At 49.1% G+C, this 13898-nt stretch overlaps 1 protein-coding gene across 5 annotated transcripts in view; it reads right to left on the bottom strand.

Annotated features, from left to right (window-relative positions):
- Window positions 1-2877, bottom strand: part of KCTD7 (potassium channel tetramerization domain containing 7) — a 46157-nt gene extending 43280 nt beyond the window's left edge. For 2 of the 5 annotated variants that reach the window (XR_008625957.2, XR_010112594.1), the window contains exon 1: window positions 2503-2877. Coding sequence is in view for 3 of the 5 variants with exons in the window: in XM_034964207.3 (XP_034820098.1) it covers window positions 2503-2646 (144 nt within the window). In the remaining 2 variants the exon portion in view is untranslated. The remainder of the gene's footprint in view (window positions 1-2502) is intronic. The other 3 variants (XM_034964208.3, XM_063605766.1, XM_034964207.3) reach the window with 2 other exon arrangements.
- Between the last annotated feature and the right edge of the window lie 11021 nt (window positions 2878-13898).

The following is a 13898-nucleotide window of genomic DNA, read 5'->3' as shown; positions in this document are numbered from 1 at the left end:
TGTTTTGCACTGCTTGTGGTTTCTACCAAACTGCATTTGAAAAAATGAGGTCAGTTTAAGTTCTCTTTAATCTTCCCACAAACTTCCTCCAGATCAATTCAAATTGTATCGCTATGCATCTTTTTTTTTTTTTTTTTTTTTTGAGACGGAATCTCATTGCAACACCCAGGCTGGAGTGCAATGGCACGATCTCGGTTCACCGCAACCTCTGCCTCCCGGGTTCAAGAGATTCTGCTGCCCCAGCCTCCAAAGTAGCTGGGACTACAGGTGGGCATGGCCACACCCAACTAATTTTTGTATTTTTAGTAGAGATGGGGTTTCACCATGTTGGCCAAGCTGGTCTCAAAGTCCTAACCTCAAGTGATCTTCCTGCCTTGGCCTCCCAAAGTGCTGGGATTATAGCCATGCATCCTTTTCAATATTACATCTCTCCTGCTCCAGTGAAAGTCTGCTTATCTACACAGTACCTTTCCCAGCTTTCAAATCCTTTGTGAAATAAAATAGGGTACAAATACATTAAATAAAGCTGACCCAGGGCCTTGTGCAGCGCCTGGCTCAAATAAAGACCCAAAATTCACTGAATGAATGAAAGAAATAGACAGGTAGTTACACTTCCGTGTGTGTATGCACTGTTACTCTTCTGCACCCACAGGACATGAAAATGCCTTGCGCTTATTCTGTAGGTCCTCTAAAACCATTTTATGTGTATATCAAGGGCTCAGATATCATTTTGGAATAACAATACTTAACATTTCTGGAGCTCTTTAAACCTTTTCTAAAGATACTTCATACCAATCCAAGTGCTTGCTCCATATTAGAGATGAGAGGATTGAAGCAGAGAGGACAAAAGCCATTGGAAACAGTTTTGGAGCTCACATGGGGCAATGTCATCAGTGGGGGGAACTGGTGGTGGGGCCCTGGTCTGCAATCTGTGGTCTTGTGCTCTTTACCTCAAATCACATCATTTTCCCAATGACAGTGCACAAAAAAATAGCACCACTGTGACTAATGACTTTTTTCCAATTGCAGAGATTACTTCTAGATTTTTGCTCATTTTCCCATGGCATTGTGTGTATGGGGCTTGCAATCCCAGCACAACACTATCTGCTTCCCAAGAGCATCACCTAGCCCAGCCTATTGAGGGCCTCAATTGTTGAGGGCCTCCATTGTCCTGGGACTCCGCATACCACATGCTCCTGGATCTGGCACTACCTTAGTCCCTGCCTCCTAGAAGCCATCTTCGGTGTCCAGTAATGCTTCACCTTCCCTCCTCTTTATTTTTTATTTGTAGAGATGGAGTCTGTGTTGCCCAAGCTGGTCCCAGACTCCTGGCCTCAAACCATCCTCCTGCCTTGGCCTCCCAAAGTGCTGGGATTACAAGTGTAAGCCACCACACCTGGCATCGTTTCCCTTCTCTTGCTTTTTTTGTTTTTGTTTGTTTGTAGGTACGGTCTTACTCTATCACACCCAGGCTGGAGTACAGTGGCACAATTACAGCTCACTGCAGCCTCAACCTCCAGGGCTCAAGCAATCCTCCCAACTCACCTTCCTGAGCACCTGGGACTACAGGCACACACCACCAAGCCTGGCTAATTTTCATTTTTGTAGAGGCAGGGTCTCACTGTTGCCCTGACTAGTCTCCAACTGCTGGGATCAAGCAATCCTCCCACCTCAGCATCCCAAACTGCTGAGATTACAGATGTGAGCCACCATGCCTGGTATCTTTTCCCGTCTCTTGAGTGTCATTTCAGGTGTTGACATGATAGTATCACACACATTAAGTAAGACCCGTGGAAGCCCCTCTGCATCAGAGCACAGCAGCCTGTGAGTGAAAGCCATGGGATGCCAGGTGACCGTGCCTACATCTATGAACTGGCCTGCCCCTTATGTGCAGACAGCTCCTTGTCTTGTTCCTTAGGTAGCTGGAGACTAGGTGTGGGCAACCACTACAGCATCCTGTTGGATTCTCTAGAAGACATCTTTTTCTTTTCTTTTTTTTATTCATCCAACCCAAAATGCCTTTGTTTTTCCAGTCGTAGTAGGGACGGGGCCTCGCTATGTTGCCCAGGCTGGCCTCCAACTCCTGCCCTCAAGCGATCCTCCCTCCCAATGTGTTGGGATTACAGGCTCGAGCTACGGTGCCTGGTCAGACACACCATCAGCTCTCGGGGCTCCAGGGTCCCCCTCCCACGGCCCACCCTCCCTCCTGTCTTCGGTAAAGGTGGGACATGGCGATGGGAGTAAATCACCCCAGTGACTACTGGGCGGAGGGTGTAGGGGGTGGGGAAGCACACCTAGTGGGTGTAATTGACAGGGGTTGAAGGTGGGTGGGTAGGGGTGCAGGTGGGCGGGGGAGGTGCAGGTGGGCGGGGGAGGGGCGCAGGTCCGCGGGCCCCGCCCCCAACCCCGGCCCCGCCCACCCGCCAAGGACCGCTATGCCCCGCGCCCGCTTCTCCCCCGCGCCCCTCCCCACGCCCCGCGGCCCGCCGCCCGCCCGGGTACCTCCTGTGGCAGCAGGGGCAGCGCGTGCCCCGCCTGCGTGGCCGTCGGCGTGGCCGGCTCCAGAAAGTCGTCTTCGGCGTCGGAGCTGGACATGGCACCGTCCTGGCGACGGCTGTCTGGCTCCCGCCCCGTGACTACCACCATCCCTCTGGCTCTGGGCAGTGGGCGCGGCTTCGGGCGGGCGGAGGCGGCGGCCCCGGGCACTCCCTACCGCCGAGCAGCGCCTGGCATGACGCGGCCGGCTGCGGGCTGGCCGGAGGGGGGCGAGAGGCAGTGCGCAGGCGGGAGGGCGGTGGCTCCCTCAACGCCGACCCGCTCGCGCCCAGCTGGGGCCTGACCCGACCGCCTCCCGCTACTGGCCGACGCCGCGCTGGTTCCGCCTTGATTGGCAGGAAGCTCGCCCAGTCGAAGAGCAGGCAGCGCCAGCGGCCGGCGCCTGAGTGGTCCCTGGGTTGGGGGGGGCGGGGGGCGGCCTGCGAGCCTGCCGTGCACTGATTGGTCCTCTGGCCAGCAGGCGCGCCCTTTCCGAGAGACCCGGCGGTGGTGCGCCGCTACGCTCTCATAACTGGGTGTCGCAGTCTGCCGTGAAGAGAGTTCTCACCCCCGTCAGGGTCGACGCCTTATCCCTTCACACAGGGGCTCACGACTTACTCGTGTGTCTGGCCCCAGAGCAGCGGGTCCTTGTCTCCTCAATGGAAGGCCTGAGCAGCCTTTCCTGGAGGATGTGGCGGGAGGAGGGCTGAGGTGGCTGCGGACACGCGACCGCGGCTGGCCCCGCCCCGAGCCGCAGGGCACCGCCCGGGTGTCCAGTTCTTCCTCACTCGCTCGCGCAGAAATCCGAACGAGAAAACCCAAAATAGGAGCACTTGAGTTCAATGAATAATGACAGTGACTCCCCACCGTGACCGTTTTTCCACCGGGACACACAGATGGAGACAGGCCCTTCCCCAAGATGCTCCCGGCTCCCTGGGAGGCGGAGTCCAGCCCTAGAGGCTCGATCAGCGCAGGGAGTCTCCTGGGGGGTCAAGGTTCTTAGCCCGTTCAAGCCATTTTCTCCTTTCTTTAAAAGACAAAGTCTCACTCTGTTACCCAGGCTGAAGTGCAGTGGCGCAATCATAGCTCATTGCAACCCCTGGGCTCAAGCAATCCTCCCGCCCCAGCCTCCCGAGTAGCTGGGACCACAGACGCGCACCACCACACTCAGCTGATTTTTTAAAATTTTGGCCGGGCGCAGTGGCTCACGCCTGTAATCCTGGCTCTTTGGTAAGCGAAGCGGGTGGATCACCTGAGGTCAGGAAGTTGAGACCAGCCTGGCCAACATGGTGAAACCTCATCTCTACTAAAAATACAAAATTAGCCAGGCATGGTGGCACACCTGCAATCCCAGCTACTAGGGAGGCTGAGGCAGGAGAATCGCTTGAACCCAGGAGATGGAGATTGCAGTGAGGCGAGATCACGGCCACTATACTCCAGCCTGGGCAACAAGAGCGAAACTCCGTCTCAAAAAAGAAAAAAAAAATTTTTTTTTTTTTTTTTAAGAAATGGGGTCTTGTCATGTTGCCCAGGCTGGTCTCAAACTCCTTGCCTCAAGCTGTCCTCCCTCGTCAGCCTCCCAAAGTGCTGGGATCGCAGGCGTGTGCAACCATGCTTCTCCTTTTCAAACCGTTTTCACACCCAGTTCCTCATCTCATTCTCACAGTGTAGTGACAGAAAAGAAAACTGAGTCGTAGATTAGACAGCTCCAGGATGGCAAAGATGAGCTGGTGGCATAGCACTTCCTCTGTTAGACCATCGCACTCCCAGCTGCAGGAGTGTCCTAGGTCTGTGTTTTCTCCAACTTCAGTTGCATCAAAATCCCTGGAGGGAGACCTTGTTTAAACACAGATGAAAAGGAATGAAATCACGTCATCTGCAGCAACGTGGATGGACGTCATTATGTTAAGTGAAATAAGCCAGGCACAGAAAGACATAAATATTGCATGTTCTTATCTGTGGCAGCTAAAACAAATCGATCTCATAAATTTAGAGAGTAGAAAGAAACCAGAGGCTGGGAACGGTTGGGTGAGAAATGAAGAGATTTAGTTTAATGAAGGACATACAGTTAGATAAAAAGGTTTATGTTCTATGGTTCGAAAGCAGAGTAGTGACTATAATTAACAACAATGGATTGTATATTTCAAAATAGCTGGAAGACACTTTGGGAAGCCAAGGCAGGAGGATACCTTGAGCCCAGGAGGTCAAGACCAGCCTGGACAACGTAGTTAGACCCTGCCTCTACAAAAAATAAAATATATATGTAGCTGAGTGTGGTGGCTCACATCTGTAGTCCCAGCTACTAGGAGGGTAAAGCAAGGAGGATCGTGCGAGCCAGGGAGGTCGAAGCTGCAGTGAGCTGTGATTGCACCACTGCATTCCAGTGCCTTGGTGACAGAGACCCTGTTTCAACAACAACAATAACAAAAATCTAGAAGAGAGGACTTAAATTGTTTCCAACACATGAGTAAATTCCCAAAGTGATGGATACCACTAATGCTCTGACTTAATCATTACACATCCTATGCACGTAACAAAATATCACAGATATCCCATACATATGTAAAATATTATGTATCCATAAAAAGTTAAAATAAAAAAATAAACAGAGCCCCAGTCCCACCCTCAGAGAATCTGAGTTGATCAGTCTTGGGTGAAGCACTTGGTAATTTGCATTCCTAACAAATCCCAGGATAATTATGATGCTGCTGGTCCATGAACCACACTTTGAGTAACACTGCCCTAAAGGAGGCCCCTTGAGGCCCTCTCTTGTCTTCCATTATACTCTAGTCTTTCTCAAAAATACCTGTAACAAAATTTCCTCTTTCAATCCTTATGCCAATTGGGATGTTTCAGCTGTACCAAGAAACTGCAACCAAAAGTAGTTTAAGCAGTCAGGGAATTTTATTTTATTTTAATTTAATTTATTTATTTATTTTGAGACAGAGTCTCTGTCGCCCAGGCTGGAGGGCAGTGGTGCAATCTCGGCTCACTGCAACCTTCACCTCCTGGGTTCACGCCATTCTCCTGCCTCAGCCTCCCGAGTAGCTGGGACTACAGGCGCCCGCCTCCACGCCCGGCTAATTTTTTGTATTTTTTTTAGTAGAGACGGGGTTTCACCGTGTTAGCCAGGATGGTCTTGATCTCCTGACCTCAGGTGATCTGCCCGTATCGGCCTCCCAGAGTGCTGGGATTACAGGCATGAGCCACCGCGCCTGGCCTACACAGCAACTTTTATTGAAGCAGCAATGTACAGCAGCAGCAGAGATACTGCACCTTGCAGAGCAGGGCTACCCCATAAGCAGTGTGCCCAGCGTAGCAGCTCAGAGGCAGTTCTGCACTTATATTTATACCAACTTTTAATTATATGCAAATTGAGGGGCAGTTTACATAGCAATTTCTAGGATGAGGATGGTAACTTGAGGGTCAGGTCATTGGGTCACTGCTGTGGAAAGGGGCAGTGTTGCTATGGCAATGGTAAACTGACCATGCACACTTGTGTGTGTATTTTATGGAAAGCTGCTTCCACCCCAGACCTGTTTTAGCTAGTCTTCAATTTGTTGTGGTGTCTGAGTTCCACCTCCAGAGTCCAGTCCTACCTCCTTTCTCACTCCTTTGTTTTTTTGTTGTTGTTTGTTTTTATTTTTTGAGATGGGGTCTCACTCTATTGCCCAGGCTGGAGTGTGGTGGTGTGATCTTGGCTAACTGCAACTCCACCCCCTGAGTTCAAGTGATCCTCCATCCTCAGCCTCCCAAGTAGCTGGACCACCAATGTGTGCCACTATGCCTGGCTACATTTTTGTAGTTTTGGAAGAGATGGGGTTTCACCATGTTGTCCAGGCTGGTCTTGAACTCTTGACCTCTGGTGATCCACCCTCCTCGGCCTCCCAAAGTTCTGGGATTATGGGCATGAGCCACCTCACCTAGCCCTACTTCACTTCACTCCTTTGAATTTCACAACCCTCTTCTGGCTCTCCTCTGATCTCCATCTCATTTCTATCTTTTTTGCAGATCCCATTCTCCCCTCTCATCAATTTTTTTTTTTTTTTTTTGAGGCAGGGTCTCACTGTCACCCAGGCTAGAGTGCAGTGGCGTGAACTCAGCTCACTGCAACCTCTGCCTGCTGGGCTCAAGGAATCCTCCCACCTCAGCCCCCAGGTAGCTAGGAGTACAGGTCACCTGTACTCAGGTGACCTCAGGTGATCCACCTACCTAGGCCTCCCAAAGTGCTGGGATTACAGGCGTGAGCCACTGTGCCTGGCCAAAAAACACTTTTTAAGGATGAAAGAGCAAGTGAAGGCCAAACTTCTAACTCCACCCTCTCAACTGATATTTCTCCCTTCATTCCCCTTGGATAAGGGACAAATAATTGAAAGAATTGAAGGAACTAGCCAAGCGTGGTGGCTCACACCTGTAATCCCAGCACTTTGGGAGGCTGAGGCAGGTGGATCACCTGAGGTCAGGAGTTTGAGACCAGCCTGGCCAACATGATGAAACCCTGTCTCTACTAAAATACAAAAATTAGCCAGGCGTGGTGGCAGGCACCTGTAATCCTAGCTACTCAGGAGGCTGGGGCATGAGAATCAGTTGAACCCAGGAAGCAGAGGTTGCAGTGAGCCGAGATCACACCACTGCACTCCAGGCTGGGTGACAAGAGTGAGACTTTGTCAAAAAAAAAATTGAAAAATTGAGGGAAATAAAGACAGATGAAAATATTTGGTGGGAAGATGATGTTAGATTTGGACATGGTAAGTTTGAGGTGCCCCTGGGGACATCAGTAGGCACTGTCGGTTTCACGTAGGATAAAAATTTGAAGTTCAAGAGAAAACTCTGGGTTGGCAATTTGAATTTAGGAATCTTTACTATATACAGGTGGTAACTGAAACCAAGAAAGCAGATGAAGTCACTTTGAGAGAATATGCAGAATGGGAAAGGAAGCAAGCCAGTGACTAATTCTAGAATCCAACACTGCAGAATCCATGAGAAGGGGCTAAACGCGGTACCTCACACCTGTAATCCCAGCACTTTGGGAGGCAGAGGCGGGCAGATCACCTGAGATCAGAAGTTAGAGACCAACCTGGCCAACATGGTGAAACCTGGTCTCTACTAAAAATACAAAAATCAAAAATTAGCCAGGTGTGGTGGTGACTGCCTGTAGTTCCAGCTACTCAAGGGGCTGAGGCAGGACCATCACTTGGACCAGGAAGGTGGCGGTTGCAGTGAGCTGAGATCATCCCATTGCACTCCAGACTGGGTGACAGAGTGAGACCCCGTCTCAAGAAAAAAAAAGAAAAGAAAAAAGTTTTTTTGCCAGCAGCCTCCCCTGGCATAAAAGCTTGGCTAAGGGCCTACTGCTCTCAACTCCCCCTCAGTCGCTGATACACCCCCATTCATTACCCACTGTTATTCCTTAGCTTGGACTTTTCTTCCAATTGTCCACTTCGTAAATGTGGCCAATAGTTCAGATTGGCTTTCTCATCTCTTTTTTTTTTTGAGACACAGTGTCACTTTGTTGTCCATGCTGGAGTATAGTGGTATAATCTCGACTCACTGCAACCTCCGCCTCCCTGGTTCAAGGGATTCTCCTGCCTCAGCCTCTCGAATAGCTGGAATTACATGCGCACACCACCACGCCCGGCTAAATTTTTTTTTGTATTTTAATGGAGACGGGGTTTTACCATGTTGGCCAGGCTGGTCTCCAACTCCTGATCTCAAGTGATCCACCTGCCTCGGCCTCCCAAAGTACTGGGATTACAGGTGTGAGCCACCTCTCCCAGCCCTCTCATCTCTTTTCTGGCCTCCCTATAGTGTGCCTCACTTGAATGCTGGAAGCTTGAAATCTAAAAGTTACTTTTTCCCAGAGTACCTTGTGTTCTGGGTTCTGCAGGTGACCCAGCCTTCACCAAGCGGATCAATGCCCTGGAGATTTGGAGGGCAAATGTGAACACCGGATTGAAGACCATATACTTTTTGCTCTTTCTGCAGGCAAGCTTGGACACGAATATGTTAAGGCTTTTCTTTTTTGCTGTGGCTGTAGCAGAGGTCCCAGTGTTGGTCTCCAGCTTTCTGGATGTCAAAAGACTGGATGGATGGATGGGTGCCATGTGGCTCATGCCTGTAACCCCAGCACTTTGGGAGGCCAAAGCGGGCGGATCACCTGAGGTCAGGAGTTGGAAACCAGCCTGGCCAACATGGCGAAACCTCGTCTCTACTAAAAATACAAAAATTACCTGAGCATGGTGGTGGGTGCCTGTAATCCTAACTATTCAGGATGCTGAGGCTGGATAATTGCTTGGACCTGAGAGGCAGAGGTTGCAGTGAGTGGAGATCGCACCACTGCACTTCCTGGGTGACAAAGCAAGACTCTGTCTCTAAAAAAAAAAAAAAAAAAAAAAAAAAGACAGATGGAAGCATCCATTTTGCTGTTCTATTCATCTCTGTAATATCTCCGCAGTCTAGTACAATGCCTGGCGCATAGTAGAAACTCAATAAATTGATATGTGAAAGAAGTTTGTGCTATGATCAAGCTCAAATAGTTACCAATGACCATAGATTTTTTTTCTCATCTATTTCATTAGTGCTATTAGCATATAGAGGAATAAATTGCTGTTATTAATATCATAGAGGTAGGGAATCCCAGGATACTATAATGCTCGGCTGGTGGGAAGGGTCTTAAGTGGTGAACGTCCTGGGAGTATTAACCAGAGCAAAGCATTCAGGGAGGGCTCTTTGGTTTGGGATGCACCGTTAGTCACCATAGATATCTTCACTGTGCACGATGACACAGGTCCTGAAGTGCTCTCAACTCAAGCTCTTTACATGTAGGCTTCTTTTCCTTTTGTTGTTTTTTTAAAAACAGAGTCTCACTCTGTTGCCCAGGCTGGAGTGCAGTGGTGTGATCATAGCTCACTGCAGCCTCAAACTCCTGGGCTCAAGTGATCCTCCCATTTTAGCCTCCCGAGGAGCTAGGTCTTGCAATGCTTTTTCATACAATGTGTGGAATTTACAGATAACACAAGTAGTTATTATTATTTTTTAATTCCTAGGGCCGGATGGTGGTGCCAAGGTTGTCTGGCTACTTATCTTCTGTTTCTTTCCAACTTTTTGCTTTCTCTCTTTCCTCCCGTTTTGTGAACTAGGCAATGTGGTGGGAGAAGGGCAGCAGGAGTAGTAGTGGGCTCCTTCCTTATCTTTTTTTTTTTTTTTTTGAGACGGAGTCTCGCTCTGTCGCCCAGGCTGGAGTGCAGTGACGCGATTTCGGCTCACTTCAAACTCCGCCTCCCGGGTTCACGCCATTCTCCTGCCTCAGCCTCCTGAATAGCTGGGACCACAGGCGCCCGCCATCATGACCGGCTAATTTTTTTTGTATTTTTAGTAGAGACGGGGTTTCACCATATTAGCCAGGATGGTCTCGATTTCCTGACCTCGTGATCCGCCCGCCTCAGCCTCCCGCCCAGCCTCCTTCCTTATCCTGACCTTGTGATCCATCCGCCTTGGCCTCCCAAAGTGCTGGGATCACAGGCATGAGCCACTGCACCCAGCCTTTTCTTTTTCCTTTCTTTTTCTTTCCTTTTTTTTTTTTTTTTTTTTTTTGAGGCAGAGTCTCACTCTGTCGCCCAGGCTGGAGTGCAATGGCACAATCTCAGCTCATTGCAACCTCCGCCCTCCGAGTTCAAGTGATTCTCCTGCCTCAGCCTCCCAAGTAGCTGGGATTACAGGCGCCTGCCACCGTACCCAGCTAATTTTTTGTATTTTTTGGTAGAGATGGGGTTTCACCATCTTGGCCAGGCTAGTCTTGAATTCCTTACCTCATGATCCACTCGCCTCAGACTCCCAAAGTGCTGGGATTACTGGCGTGAGCCACCGCGCCCGGTCTTTGTTTTCCTTTTTTTTGTTGTTTTTTGAGACAAGGTCTCACTCTGTCACCCAGGCTGGAGTGCAGTGGTGTGAACATGGCTCACTGCAGGCACGACCTCCCAAGCTCAAGTGATTCCCCCACATCAGCCTCCCAAGTAGCTGGGATTACCGGAGTGCACCACCATGTTCTGCTGATTTTTAAACTTTTTCATAGAGTTGGAGTCTCACTACGTTGCCCAGGCTCGTCTTTTTTTCTTTGAGACAGGGTCTCGCTCTGTTGCCCAGGCTGGAGTGCAGTGGTGTGATCATAGCTCACTGCAGCCTCAAACTCCTGGGCTCAAGTGATCCTCCTATTTTAGCCTCCCGAGGACCTAGGTCTACAGGCATGCACCACCATGCCCAGACAATTTTTAAAGTTTTAAAATTTTGTGTACAGACAGGGTCCCACTATGGTGCTGAGGCTGGTCTCGAACTTCTGGCCTTAAGTGATCCTTTTGTCCTAACCTTCCAAAGTGCTGGGAATACAGGCATAAGCCACCATGCCCAGCCTACATGTAAGCTTTTGATGAATTCTGTTTTCTATTTTTATTTATTTTATTTAATAAAATTATTAATATAATTATATTGAGGTGGCTCATGCCTGTAATCTCAACACTTTGTGAGGCCTTAGGAGGTGGATTGCAAGGTCACTAGTTCGAGGCCAGCCTGGCCAACATGGTGAACCCATCTCTACTACAAAAAAATACAAAAAATTAGCCAGGCGTGGTGGCATGAGCCTGTAGTCCCAGCTACTCAGGAGGCTGAGGCAGGAGAATCGCTTGAACTCGGGAGGCAGAGGTTGCAATGAGCTGAGATGGCGCCACTGCACTCCGGCCTGGGTGACAGAGTGAGACTTCATATCAAAAAAAAGAAGAAGCAGGGCGCCGTGGCTCATGCTTGTAATCCCAGCACTTTGGGAGGCCAAGGTGGGCAGATCATGAGGTCAGGAGATCAAGACCATCCTGGTTAACATGGTGAAACACCCGTCTCTACCAAAAATACAAAAAATTAGCCGGGCATGGTGGCGGGCGCCTGTAGTCCCAGCTACTCCATAGGCTGAGGCAGGAGAATGGCGTGAATCTGGGAGGTGGAGCTTGCAGTGAGCCGAGATCGTGCCACTGCACTCCAGCCTGGGCGACAGAGCGAGACTCCGTCTCAAAAAAAAAAAAAGAAAGAAAGAAAATAGTGTTCCTTGAAGTTAGTTTGAGAATCCATAGTTGTCTTGCATAATATTGCATGTTACTTTTTCATCATTATGTTTCTTTCTCATTTATTTATTTATTTATTTATTTTTGGAGATAGGATCTCCCGCTGTCCTCCAGGCTGGAGTACAGTGGCACCATCATGTGGGGAAAAGAAAGAGAGATCAGACTGTAATTGTGTCTATGTAGAAAGAAGTAGACATAAGAGACTCCATTTTGTTCTGTACTAAGAAAAATTCTTTTGCCTTGAGATGCTGTTAATCTGTAACCCTACCCCCAACCCTGAGCTCCCAGAAACATGTGCTCTGTCGACTCAAGTTTTAATGGATTAAGGGCTATGCAGGATGTGCTTTGTTAAACAAATGCTTGAAGGCAGCATTCTTGTTAAAAGTCATCACCACTCCCTACTCTCTTGTACCCAGGGACACAAAACACTGCAGAAGGCCGCAGGGAGCTCTGCCTAGGAAAGCTAGGTATTGTCCAAGGTTTCTCCCCATGTGATAGTCTGAAATATGGCCTCGTGGGAAGGGAAAGACCTGACCGCCCCCCAGCCCAACACCCATAAAAGGTCGGTGCTGAGGAGGATTAGTAAAAGAGGAAGGCCTCTTTGCAGTTGAGATAAGAGGAAGGCATCTATCTCCTGCTTGTCCCTGGGGCAATGGAATGTGTTGGTGTAAAACCCGATTGTATATTCCATCTACTGAGATAGGAGAAAACCGCCTTAGGGTTGGAGGTGAGACATACTGGAAGCAATACTGCTCTTTAAGGCATTGAGATGTTTATGTATATGCACATCAAAAGCTCAGCACTTTTTTCTTTACCTTGTTTATGATGCAGAGACATTTGTTCACATGTTTTCCTGCTGACCTTCTCTCCACTATTACCCTATTGTCCTGCCACATCCCCCTCTGCGAGAAACGCCCGATAATGATCAATAAATACTAAGGGAACTCAGAGACTGGGGCCAGCGCTTGTCCTCCGTATGCTGAGCACCGGTCCCCTGGGCCCACTTTTCTTTCTCTATACTTTTTCTCTGTGTCTCTTTCTTTTCTCAAGTCTCTCATTCCACCTGACGAGAAACGCCCACAGGTGTGGAGGGGCAGCCCACCCCTTCACCATCGTAGCTCACTGCAGCCTCAAACTCCTGGGCTCAAGGGATCCTCCCACCTCAGCCTTCCAAGTAGCTGACATTACAGAATGAGCCACTTCCGCATGGGTAGTTTAAAAAACTTTTTGTAGAGATGAGGGTCTTGTTATGTTGCCCAGGCTTGTCCTGAGTTCCTGGCTTCAAGTGATCCTCCTGCCTCAGATTCCCAAAGTGCTAAGATTACAGGTGTGAGCCACTGTGCCTAGCTCAATCCTTACATCTCTAAGTGAGCTCTTGTTCTAGCCACCTCTGGAAGCACTGTGGTCAAATCCCACTCATGGGTGTAAGTATATTGGAGCCACTTCTTCAGTTCTCGTCCCACACCATAGCCAGTTTCTGTGTCATTTCCACTGGTGCATCATTTCAGATTTAAGCACCAAACAACTTCAATATCTATTACCTCAGTATGATTCCATTAAGTGGAAAAAGAATTTCGCTGGAAATATAATCCCTGACACCCAGATAAAATGAACCCTGTCTCCTAATGTCCCCATCTTCTAGGGCTTCTCCGCTCTGCAGGCTTCCTTCTCCCAGCCCTCCCAACCCTCTTAAGAACAGCATTGGATTTGAGGCTGGGATGCACCTGCTTCTCTCAGAGGCAGGAGTAGAGTACCAGGGAAAAACAAGTTGCCATTTGGTGGCTTCTAGCTCTGGAGTTCTGACATTTGTTGGGAACTGCCAGCTGAGAGTTCTCTTGGTTGGCTAGAAACATTAAGGCATAGTGAAATATTAAAATATCCCAAGGCAGTATAGGATTTAAATAATCTGTAAGAGCAGGGGGGGCTGGCGCGGTGGCTCACGCCTGTAATCCCAGCACTTTGGGAGACAGAGGTGGGTGGATCACTTGAGGTCAGGAGTTTGAGACCAGCCTGGCCAACATGGTGAAACCTCGTTTCTACTGAAACAACAAAAATTAGCTGGGTGTGGTGGTGGGTGCCTGTAATCCCAGCTACTTGGGAGGCTGAGGCAGGAGAATCACTTGAACCTTGGAGGCAGAGCTTACAATGAGCCGAGATTGTACCACTGCACTCCAGCCTGGGCAACAGAGTGAGACTCCGTCTCAAAAAAAAAAAAAAAAAAGAGCAGGGGTCTGCAAAACTTTTCTTTTTTTAAGAGAC

The sequence above is a fragment of the Pan paniscus genome, chromosome 6 (genome assembly GCF_029289425.2).
Source record: "Pan paniscus chromosome 6, NHGRI_mPanPan1-v2.0_pri, whole genome shotgun sequence".
Taxonomy (NCBI): domain Eukaryota; kingdom Metazoa; phylum Chordata; class Mammalia; order Primates; family Hominidae; genus Pan; species Pan paniscus.
This window is presented reverse-complemented; position numbering and strand designations above follow the sequence as displayed.